The sequence below is a fragment of the Gobio gobio genome, assembly GCF_949357685.1.
Source record: "Gobio gobio genome assembly, chromosome: 9".
Taxonomy (NCBI): Eukaryota; Metazoa; Chordata; class Actinopteri; order Cypriniformes; family Gobionidae; genus Gobio; species Gobio gobio.
The window spans coordinates 8,154,048-8,166,158 of NC_137115.1; the positions used below are offsets into that span (position 1 = coordinate 8,154,048).

Genomic DNA, 12,111 nt, shown 5'->3' on the forward strand with positions numbered 1-12,111 from the left:
CCTCCTCAGCTCTCTTCTCATCTCGTGATCTCTGTCATCTTGTGCTCTGTTCCTATTGGCGTCTGCACTCTTCTCTAATGTGGCACTGCACTTTGAAACAAAAGCACAGCCAACCAGTCCAACCCAGATAGAGTGTCTGACCTTGGGTCTGCTGAAGGGGCATTTGTGTGTGTGTGTGTGTGTAAGACAGAGAGAGATGTAACATGAAGAGATCCAGACTGGCTGAAGGGCAGAGGGGAAGTCCCACAGCATTGTGAGAATTTGGGGTTGTTTTTGAGTGATTGAGTGTATGTGTGCTTGTGTAGGAAGGCAGATGAACTCTGCCACTGAATAGGTGACTGGGATGCTGGACAGAATATTTATGCCAGCTGTCCAGATAAAAGATTTGGTATCCACCTTCCTTACACCCATTGCCATGACAACGGGTGTTTATCTTCTGAACGGATGAATGGATGGGCTGTGGGAGGACTGGACCAGCAATGGCTGATTGTGTAGTCTGAGATGTGAAGTGAGTCAGACAAAGAAGAAGCTTTATAGGTCTTGAGCTCTTCATCCGTTACTGCCCACACTACAGATCCCCCTCAAACGAACAGTCCTCCTCCGCTATCATTTATGACAGTTGCGGCAGCTTTACAGTCATTTCTGGCTATAACAACATCCTTTTGTTAATAAGGAGGAAAAGCTGATTCATATATAGCAGAGCTATCATTAACATGTTCAGATCTTGTCCTTTCTGGATCTTCTGTGCGGAAAATCTTATTGGTTTTAGGTTCATGTGCTATGCTATGGAAGCTTGTTCCCACCACGTAATAAAACATACAAGTCATTTTATTATATGCCTTTTATCTCCCAATTCTGACTTTTTATATCTCAAAATTCTGCGAACAAAAGTCTGAATTGTGAGATATAAACTCGCAATTGCGAGTCATAAATTCTGATCTGCAAGATAAACCGTTTTTTTATTCCGTGGTGGAAACGAGTGCTCTTGTTTTATCTGCTGAGCGTAACTGGTCTCTGTTTTTGGATTTGTGTCCAGTCACAGTGGCAGTTATGAGGCCGATCCGTCTTCAGGAGCCGCTCCCATGGTGTACAGCTGCAGCACCCAGTATCACATACACACACATGGTGTGTTCAGAGGATTACAGGTGGGTGACAGCAAAACACACACACACTCAAACACACACAGATTGTATTCTCACAATAATATAATTATAAAGTGCACTGAATTATTATTTATTGCTCATAATAAACATTAAACATGATGTTCACACATATAAAATCATAAAATTACTACAAAAACATGAATGAAGATATAAATTATATACACAGTGACAGTGTAAAAAAACCTGGCTCAGTGTATAATGCAATTATGATATAATATATACATTCATGTTTATATTACAAATAAATAAACATTGTTTATTAATATATAATGTTTATACATTTTATATTATGAAATGTATAATGTCTTATAAACACTATACACTACCATTCAAACGTTAGTTTCTTTTGCTCACCAAAGCAGCATTTATTTGATAAAAAATACAGTGAAAACAGTAATTGTGAAATATTATTAAAAATGAAAAGAACTGTTTTCTATTGTAATATATATTAAAATGTAATTTATGAGTCACATGATCCTTCAGAAATCCCTCTAATATGAGGATTTGCTGCTCAAGAAACATTTATGATTATTATCAATGTTGAAAACAGTTGCTGCTTCATATTTTTGTGGAAAACGTGATATTTTTCAGGATTCTTTGATGAATAGAATATTCAAAAGAACCCCATTTAATAAAATCTAATCTTTTGTAACATTATAAATGTCTTTACTGTCACTTTTGATCAATTTGATGCATCCTTGCTGAATAAAAGTCTTTTTAAAAGTCTTTTCTTACTGACCCCAAACTTTTGAACAGAGGTGCACATATGTGTAATATTGGGTTATTAGTGATAATTATTATTAATGAAAGTTTGTATTAAGTCTAACGCCTCAAATGGATAAATATCCACTCAACACACACTCAGGTTCAGCTCAAGGTCACGTACACACACACTTCCCCCTCTGCATCGAGTCCAAGGCCAGGACAGCGAGCACACAGTCCTCACCTCAAGCATGACGTTTAGAGTAAAAGGGTGTTTGATTAGTCAGGCCTGTTGAATACTGAGAAGGAAAAAGATCATGAGTTCAATCATGGCAACTCTCTTAGTAGTTTTGGCATGTTAATGAATATGGCAATGTTAAAGGGTTAGTTCACCCAAAAATGAAAATTAGCCCATGATTTACTCAACCTCAAGCCATCCTAGGTGTGTATGACATTCTTCTTTCAGACGAACACAATCAGAGTTATATTAAAAATGTCCTAGCTCTTCCAAGCTTTATAATAGCAGTAAATGGCAGCCCAAACTTTGAAGTCCAAAAAAATGCATCCATTTATCATAATTCTGCGTTCACACCAAATGCCAATAGAGCATCAGGAGCGAGTGATTTCAATGTTAAGTTAATGGAAAGGCGCGTTGACGCGTGTCTGGAGGTCCTGCGGCACGTTGGATGCGATTCCGCCTCATTTGCGCGTCCAGTTTGTGCGATTTGTGCGTCTTGTGTGAATTGTGCGTCTTGTGTGAATTGTGCGTCTTGTGTGAATTGTGCGTCTTGCGCGATATGCGTGTTACACGCGAGTGGTGCTTTTTGTGCATTCAAGCTTTTTACATTTTTTTAACTTTGGCGTCAATTCGCACCGCGTTGACCAATCAGGAGCCTGCTTGAAAAATATTTTCCAAAAATATTTTTTATGATATTCGGGTCGTCAATAAATCTTTATTTACCTTTTGAATGTTGAGTGTTGAATAAATGCTGACGCGGGACAAAATGCCCGAATTCCCAACACGTTGAACTGAGCATTGCCATTGTACCATTTTAATAGGCTACCTTTAAACGCATATAGCTCAGTAAAGTCAGTTTTATATTTTCTGAGAGGGGGCGGGATTTTTGCTAGGAAAGTCGGGGGAGAGACGCACACTTCGACTGGATAAACACATGCAGCATCTTAATTGTTAAGAAAATGAAACGAAATAAATGAACAGAAAAAGAACAGTTTGGGCCTTCTCTCAGTTTACCTGCTGATGAATTCTTCAAGCAGGGTCGAAACATAAATAATCGCATTCATCAATAATATGTATCTAGACAGCTGAAATGGAAAAGGATGGGCTTCTCTCGCCGCTGCACCTCTGAGCGCGCCCGTCAGGGTCTGAAACATTTTCTCAATGGCCCAATGACGCTACGATGAGCATTTACTACTTTTAAAAAATGCCGGTCAGGTACAATATTTTATAAATATAGTTGCGGGCGGGTTAGTTGAAAACGTCGGTCGGGTGCGGGTTGTTTATACATTGACCCGCGCATCACTGGTGTGAAAGCAGCATAAAAGTAATCTATACGAGTCCGGGGGGGTTAATAAAGGCCTTCTGAAGCGAAGCGATGGGTTTTGTAAGAAAAACATCCATATTTAAAAATTTATAAAGTAAAATATCTAGCTTCCACCAGACCGCCTTTCATATTCAAACCGCTTACGCTATGTCCAACGTCAACGTCGCGCCATTTACACTTTCTCCGTTAGTTGAATACGGAAGGCAGTCCGCTGGAAGCTAGATATTTTACTCCATAACGTGTTTTTTTTTTTTTTACAAAAACCCATCGATTTGTTTCAGAAGGCCTTTATTTACCCCCTGGAGCCGTGTGGAGCAGTTATATGATAGATAGATGCACTTTTTTGGGGCTTCAAATTTAGCTAGGACATTTTTAATATAACTCTGATTGTGTTCCTCTGAAAGAAGAATGTCATATACACCTAGGATGAGTTGAGGATGAGTAAATCATGAGCTAATTTTGATTTTGGGTGAACTATTCCTTTAAAGGGATATATGAACCAGCCGTAGGCAACAGAGTCATTGCAACTTTCAAAGCACAGAAAGGTAATAAAGACATTGTTAAAATAGTCCATGTGACTACAGTTGTTCAACCTTAATGTTATGACGCAACGTGAATACTTTTTGTATGAGAAAAAAAAAAATGCTGAACGCATGAATACGCATACATAAATCCTGTAGCAGATTTAGGCAGGTGGAGCTGGGGGAGGTGGAGGAGTTCAGAGGAACTCTGATGTAGGATCATGCCTACAGCGAACACTGCTTGCTCAACATAAAATATGTCTAGTTCAATCTCATTGGCTGCAGAATCAGCAGAGGCTAATCCGCTTGTGGCATATGGTAATGGCGTGATTGTTTGTAGATTGCATGTAAAGGATGTATCAGCCTGCGCCCTCAAAAGTTTAGTGACTGAACTAGATGTATGTGTCCGGAGCAGGCGAGGTGTATAAAATAGTCTCAGTAAGAGGACAGTCGGACTCTGCTTCAGTCTGTAGTGTGTGTTTAGCATGAGGGAACATCCATCAGTGCTTTAGAAAATTGATACTGTCCAGAGAATAGTGTGTGTGTGTGTGTGTATGTATGTTTAGAACTTTACTTTAAAGCTTTCCCATTAAGGCTTTTAAAAGATAAAATGATATTTAACAGGCCACAGGATAAAAGGGTTTGTTCAGATGCAGAACTTCTGCGGGGTTTGGAAATGCAGAAGTTAAAACAAACAAGGGCTCAAAAGTGCAGCAGATTTGGCAAATAGAGTTTGTTGATTGCCAATTATTCTGTGTTTTTCTTTCTTTCTGCAGGATGTGCGGAGAGTACCAGGCATCACTCCCTCCATTAAATCATCAGAGAGCAGCGAGAAGCGTCCGTTCATGTGCTCTTACCCAGGATGCAGTAAGAGATACTTCAAACTGTCCCACCTGCAGATGCACGGCAGGAAACACACAGGTGAGATGAATGCGGCCCATACAAAATGCACCATTTTCCAGTTTCACTTTGGGGTCACAAACAATCCAAACCGATCTTTTTTTTCTCTTAGAAAGTGCAGCAGGTACTGTAAGATCTACAGTGTTATGCAACATGCATAACAAAGTCATAATTCATATGTAAATCTATTTTTTCAGACGTCCAATAAGAGTTTGGCAGACATCGATTGCAGGAACTTAAATTAGAAAACAAATTAATTTGTTCAGACCCCTGGACGTTTGTATTACAGCTCTCAGGAATGTCTCACTTTATTCTAGTGACAGTGTGAGTCGGATTACACAACAATGATTTGTGTGGAAAGTGCACGCACACACACATTCTATTTCATTTTGGATAAAAGCATCTGCTAAATAAACACATTAAAGCTGCACTATGTAACTTTTCCGTCCGCTAGGGGTCGCCTATTCAAAACAAAGGCGTAGTTTTATGATGCGAAGTTTTGGGAGCTGAGCAAGGCTGCTGGAGGGATTGTTAATAAGATGAACGCAACACACGCCTCGCGAGCAGCAGGACTTTTATTATGACACAGTCACCGGCGCCATTTCCAGTCATGAGTATGAGGTGCAGGACAAATGTTATTTGGAAAATATTCGAAAAAAATGATCCCTTACAATAGGGTTCCATTTGTGCAAACTAACATGATCTGTTGAACAATGAAAATTGCTAATTTCAACATTTACTAATAGATTATTAAAATCAAAAGTTCTATTAAGTATCTATTAATAATATTTTGTTTAATGCACCTGAGCTAATATGGGCTAACAATGAATAGCTGAATTTTATTAACTATTTTTAAATGTAATGTAAATATTGTAACAAATCTATTGCTCCTTGTTAGTTAAATGCATTAACATTAACAAACAGGACCTTATTGTAAAGTGTAACTGTTTTCATTCACACAAAAACCTATTTCTATTTCTTTTATTATTAGAATTAATTAGAAATGGCGGTGTAAGTCGCTTGGGATAAAAGCATCTGCTAAGTGAATATGTCAATGAACATTTTATTTAATATGTTTTTTAATTTTATATATAATTATTGATATTCTTTATTTTTATCACGGAAGATCACCATGGCAGCCATAGTTTCCACCATAATCCAAGAGTAAAACAATCGTGCTTAAATATTTGATCTCCCTTAAACTGTAAGAGGCTGTCTGTCATTTTTGATCAATTTCTTTTGATGTCACTGGTGTTAATACCAATGAAGTATGCATATTTTGGTGGAAAAAAGGTTGCCAAAGCATCTGGAGTGGCCTAATTTGTGACCTCATAGCATGTTCAGTGTTACAGATAAATGTATGACTTATGACACTTAGAAAAAAATGAAGTGCTGAGTTAAACGGCGCCCCCTTGTGGATGCTGCAGAGACCACAGGCTCATCCACACAGGATTCCTCTAAACACATACTGTAAGATGAACAGTTGTGGAAAGATGCTGTTCTCTGTCCCGTTCAGGTGAGAAGCCCTATCAGTGTGACTACACCGGCTGCGGTCGCAGGTTTTCCAGATCTGACCAGCTCAAGAGACACCAGCGCAGACACACAGGTTAGTGACATCCCAGCTCTTCAAAAGAGATCCAACACATTAAATAAATATTGGAGTTTTTTAATCCATTAGATTTGAGGTCAATTATATGCTACACTCCTAAAAATAAAGGTTCTTTACTGGAATATTTGGTTCCGTGAAGAACTTTGAACATCCGTTCCACAAAAGGTTCTTTAGATTACATTTTTTTAAAAAGCCCCCTTTGGAACCTTTATTTTTAAAGGGATAGTTCACCCAAGAATGAAAATTCTGTCATTAATTACTCGCCTTCGTGTCCTTCCAAACCAGTAAGACTTTCGTTCATCTTTAGAACACAAATGAAGATCTTTAAAATCTTTCTAATAAAGAGATTTAAAAAAAAAAATCCATATGAATTGAGCGGTTTAATCCAAAATTTCGGAAGAGATGAAATATGAACAGATTGAATTTAGGCTTTTATTCACATATAAACATTGATCAGCGAACATAAACATTGGTTCTTGCAGAAGCTCAAACGTGATGCGTAACACGAGAATGAATCTCATTGGTTCTTGCAGAAACTCAAACGTGATGCGTAACACGAGAATGAACCTCATTGGTTCTTGCTGAAGCTCAAACGTGATGCGTAACACGAGAATGAACCTCATTGGTTCTTGCTGAAGCTCAAACGTGATGCGTAACACGAGAATGAATCTCATTGGTTCTTGCTGAAGCTCAAACGTGATGCGTAACACGAGAATGAATCTCATTGGTTCTTGCAGAAGCTCAAACGTGATGCGTAACACGAGAATGAACCTCATTGGTTCTTGCTGAAGCTCAAACGTGATGCGTAACACGAGAATGAACCTCATTGGTTCTTGCAGAAGCTCAAACGTGATGCGTAACACGAGAATGAATCTCATTGGTTCTTGCTGAAGCTCAAACGTGATGCGTAACACGAGAATGAATCTCATTGGTTCTTGCAGAAGCTCAAACGTGATGCGTAACACGAGAATGAACCTCATTGGTTCTTGCAGAAGCTCAAACGTGATGCGTAACACGAGAATGAACCTCATTGGTTCTTGCTGAAGCTCAAACGTGATGCGTAACACGAGAATGAACCTCATTGGTTCTTGCAGAAGCTCAAACGTGATGCGTAACACGAGAATGAATCTCATTGGTTCTTGCAGAAACTCAAACGTGATGCGTAACACGAGAATGAACCTCATTGGTTCTTGCTGAAGCTCAAACGTGATGCGTAACACGAGAATGAACCTCATTGGTTCTTGCTGAAGCTCAAACGTGATGCGTAACACGAGAATGAATCTCATTGGTTCTTGCTGAAGCTCAAACGTGATGCGTAACACGAGAATGAATCTCATTGGTTCTTGCAGAAGCTCAAACGTGATGCGTAACACGAGAATGAACCTCATTGGTTCTTGCAGAAGCTCAAACGTGATGCGTAACACGAGAATGAACCTCATTGGTTCTTGCTGAAGCTCAAACGTGATGCGTAACACGAGAATGAACCTCATTGGTTCTTGCAGAAGCTCAAACGTGATGCGTAACACGAGAATGAACCTCATTGGTTCTTGCTGAAGCTCAAACGTGATGCGTAACACGAGAATGAACCTCATTGGTTCTTGCAGAAGCTCAAACGTGCTGCGTAACACGAGAATGAACCTCATTGGTTCTTGCAGAAGCTCAAACGTGATGCGTAACAGGAGAATGAACCTCATTGGTTCTTGCGGAAGCTCAAACGTGATGCGTAACACGAGAATGAATCTCATTGGTTCTTGCAGAAGCTCAAACGTGATGCGTAACACGGGAATGAACCTCATTGGTTCTTGCGGAAGCTCAAACGTGATGCGTAACACGAGAATGAACCTCATTGGTTCTCAAACGTCAAGTGAACATGCTTGAGCTTCCGCTTACCTCAGCTGATGTGTGTGTTGATGAATGTTTATGTGAATAAAAGTCTAAATTCAATCTGTTCATCAAAAAGATCTTCATTTGTGTTCTGAAGATGAATGAAAGTCTTACGAGTTTGAATGACATGAAGGCGAGTAAATGATGACAGAACTTTTTTAATATACCTTTAAGAGTATAACGCACCCCTGAAACATTCATTACATATACTGTTAGTATTGAGTTTTAAAAGCTTAAACTATTAAAACAGGGGTCTCCAAACTCGGTCCTGGAGGGTCACTGTCCTACAGAGTTTAGCTCCAGCCCCAATTAAAACACCTGAACCAGCTAATCAGTGTTTTACTAGGCCCAAGTAAGACACTGATTAGCTGGTTCAGGTGTTTTAATTGGGGCTGGAGCTAAACTCTGTAGGACAGTGACCCTCCAGGACCGAGTTTGGAGACCCCTGTATTAGGACATAAGTCACAGTCTTGCCAAAAACATTGCTGACTCTTCTTGCACTCAGGGGTGTATCCAAACTTCTGTCCAATCAAATGCTGTATAATTAGATAGCCCCACCCACCATTAATCCATGACTTTCATGAAGTGTGTGAAGCCCACCGCAGCTGTCTGTCTCTCTGTCTCCTGCTCTCTCTGGTCCTGTAGGCGTCAAACCCTTTCAGTGTGAGACATGTCAAAGAAAGTTTTCACGCTCAGACCACCTTAAGACCCACACTCGGACTCATACAGGTAAAACAAGTGCGTACGCCTTTTTTAACTTCTCAAAAAACATTCGATCTATTGGTTTCACGTGCATAGATTCCATCATCACATCACTAAAGTGTGTTCCTGTGTTTTCTCTCTGGTCGTTCTCAGGCGAGAAGCCGTTTACGTGCCGCTGGCCCAGCTGTCAGAAGAAGTTCGCCCGCTCAGATGAGCTGGTCAGGCATCACAGTATGCATCAGAGAAACATGAACAAATTACAGTCTGCTATTTGAGACACTGTACACACACACACACTGTACATATACACACATACAGACCGGTCGGTCAGTCAACTACAGCGGTGATCTGATGACTGTACTGCATTATCGAAGCAAACGTTACTGAATGCATACAAATATGCACTTATATTGGAGTTCTGCATTATTGTATTTGACATGGGAACACTGTGATTTGTTTCTGGATAATTTTGGATCATCTCATTTTGTAAATAAGAATTGTTTTTCAAATTATTATTACTTTTTTTTTCTTTTACATATATGGACAGTTGATTGCACTGGGTATACCTGCATTTCAAAATGGTAAGATGGTCAACTTGAATTAATTTCTCAATTTGGACGAGTGAGAAATGGCTGGTGTAAAAATCATATGCACTGTAATACCTTTGTATATATTATTTGTCAAGTGACAGCATAAACCTTTTAAGCCTTTTATAATAAACTACATTAAACTAAATTCTCAGGATGTCCATTCAGTGTTTTCATTTGGAAGGAACAATCAAATTATTCAAATTAATTTAAAAGTGTCAAATTATAATTGTATACATGCATATACAGTATGTGGTTCAAAGAGTCCTTATATGAACATGTTTTATTCAAATTGTTACTTGTGGGAATAAAAATAGTTGAAAATAGGCTCATTTTCCAACTCCCCTAGAGTTATACAGTTGAGTTTGACCGTTTTCGAATCCATTCAGCCGATCTCCGGGTCTGGCGGTAGCACTTTTAGCATAGCTTAGCATAGATCATTGAATCTGATTAGACCGTTAGCATCTCGCTCAAAAATGACCAAAGAGTGTCGATATTTTTCCTATTTAAAACTCGACTCTTCTGTGGTTACATCGTGCAAGTGCTCAGTGGGGCACCACAAGAAAATGCTCTCTCTATCTCTGCGAATGCCGCCACCATGGGAATCCTAAAGTGATCGCGCTTAGGCGCTTCGGGCATCAAAACAGCCAGTGGTGGGACTGACATCTTGCACAGGGTTCCCGCGGGGTCTTAAAAAGCCTTAAAAGCATTGAATTTATTAATTTGGAAATAATACCTTAAAAAGTCTTGAATTTTGATGTCTGGGCCTTAAAAATTGTGCTGTATGTAACTTCTCCGTATTGTATTTTTCCTCAAAAGTTTCATTTGTCAACCACGATTATTTTGATTAAATAACGTAGTATAAATAAAGAGTGGCGGAACCAATAATTGAGAACGCAACGCGGCCCCGGGTCACAGTACAAAATACTGTTAACACATGATGCCTTCAGTAAATGAAGATCATGCGCTACAGCACCACAACCATAGACTGCAACACAACACAGACCTCAAGCAAAGGAGAAGCGCGAAATAGGTATTCATTTTTTATATAAATGGTCTTAAAAAGGTCTTAAAAAGACTTGAATTTAACTTGAAGAAACCTGTAGGAACCCTGTTGTACTAAGACCGACAGAAAATTAAAAGTTGTGATTTTCTAGACCGATATGGCTAGGAACTATACTCTCATTCCTCTCAGCGTAATAATCAATGAACTTTGTGCCGTACCATGAGTGCAGCAGCGCAATAATATTACACAGCTCCTGAAAATAGTCCCCAGCACTCTCTGTGCAAGCAGGTTGTCACGCTGGTTATGTTGACGGAAGTTAGCCTATTTTCAGGCTAATATCTAATATCCATAGACTGTAAAGAAATATGGACGTAGTGTCCGTGACGTCACCTATAGGTTTCTGAAGCCTAAAGTGCGGCCTTTGCCATCTTGGCATCATTCCCGGATAATAGGTAGAGTGGGTGGAGCTAACAGACAGCAGACAAACCGCTAGTAGTGACAGCAGCGGCAATCCACCTGTCACTCAAAGTGGCCACGCCCTTAATTATGCAGAACCATAAGGCTTCAAGGAGAACTCCGGGGAATTTTTAAGTTAATCTTGATTGTTATACCTTTGTGAGCAGTGTTGGGGAAAGTTACTTTGAAAAGTAATACATTACAATATTGCGTTACTCCCTTAAAAAGTAACTAATTGAGTTACTTAGTTACTTTTTAAGAAAAGTAATGCATTACGTTACTTTTGCGTTACTTTTTCTCACCTGGGCTGGGCTTGTTTTTGGTTTGTTTATAACAAAAAAAAGTTATATTTTTGTGCAACGGTAAAGACCTCTTCATACCAAAATTGAAACAATAAGCCCCAGGCTGAGGTAAAAATGCTAATTCACGCATGAACAGTAGAGGGCGCAGCTCTGCTCTGCTGCCATTCTGGATAATGGTAGAATAGGATGCAGGAGAAAAAAGTTTTACCAATAAAAACAAAAAATCTTGTAATTTTCATCATCAAAGGTCAGCAGCAAGACATTGGTAAATTAAATATAAAAGGTAGATTAAATGCATAAAAATAGTTGTTTTATTTAACATTTAATTATTGGAGGTTTGCATAGTACTCTGATTTTGCATTTGACTGATTTTATTCATTTTGAGGAGTACAGAATAAATAAAGTGAATAAAGTGAGATAAATAAATGCTCACATTTAGTCTAGAACTACAATAACCATCATGTTTACACACAACACCTCTGCACTTATTTTTCTCAACATGTGTACAGGAGAGCTGTCAGTCAAATGAATGTGAAAAAGTAACTCAGATATTTTGTTGTAAATTCGTTACTTTACTAGTTACTTGAAAAAAGTAAAATTATTACGCAACTCAAGTTACTTGTAATGCGTTACCCCCAACACTGTTTGTGTACTGTCTGTCGAAAAAAAAAAACGAACCGGATTGGTGCTTGCAACACTGAGCTGTTACAGTTAATG

The 12,111-nt window shown here is 39.0% G+C and overlaps 1 protein-coding gene across 3 annotated transcripts in view; it reads left to right on the top strand.

Annotated features, from left to right (window-relative positions):
* wt1b (WT1 transcription factor b) overlaps positions 1-9,786 on the top strand; it is a 23,320-nt gene extending 13,534 nt beyond the window's left edge. Inside the window, exons 4-8 of one of the 3 annotated variants that reach the window (XM_079825235.1) lie at positions 981-1,145; positions 4,725-4,869; positions 6,365-6,454; positions 8,987-9,079; positions 9,197-9,786. In XM_079825235.1, the coding sequence (XP_079681361.1) occupies positions 981-1,145; positions 4,725-4,869; positions 6,365-6,454; positions 8,987-9,079; positions 9,197-9,295 (592 nt within the window). In that variant the 3' untranslated portion in view covers positions 9,296-9,786. The remainder of the gene's footprint in view (positions 1-980; positions 1,146-4,724; positions 4,870-6,364; positions 6,455-8,986; positions 9,080-9,196) is intronic. The other 2 variants (XM_079825236.1, XM_079825237.1) reach the window with 2 other exon arrangements.
* Positions 9,787-12,111: the final 2,325 nt, after the last annotated feature.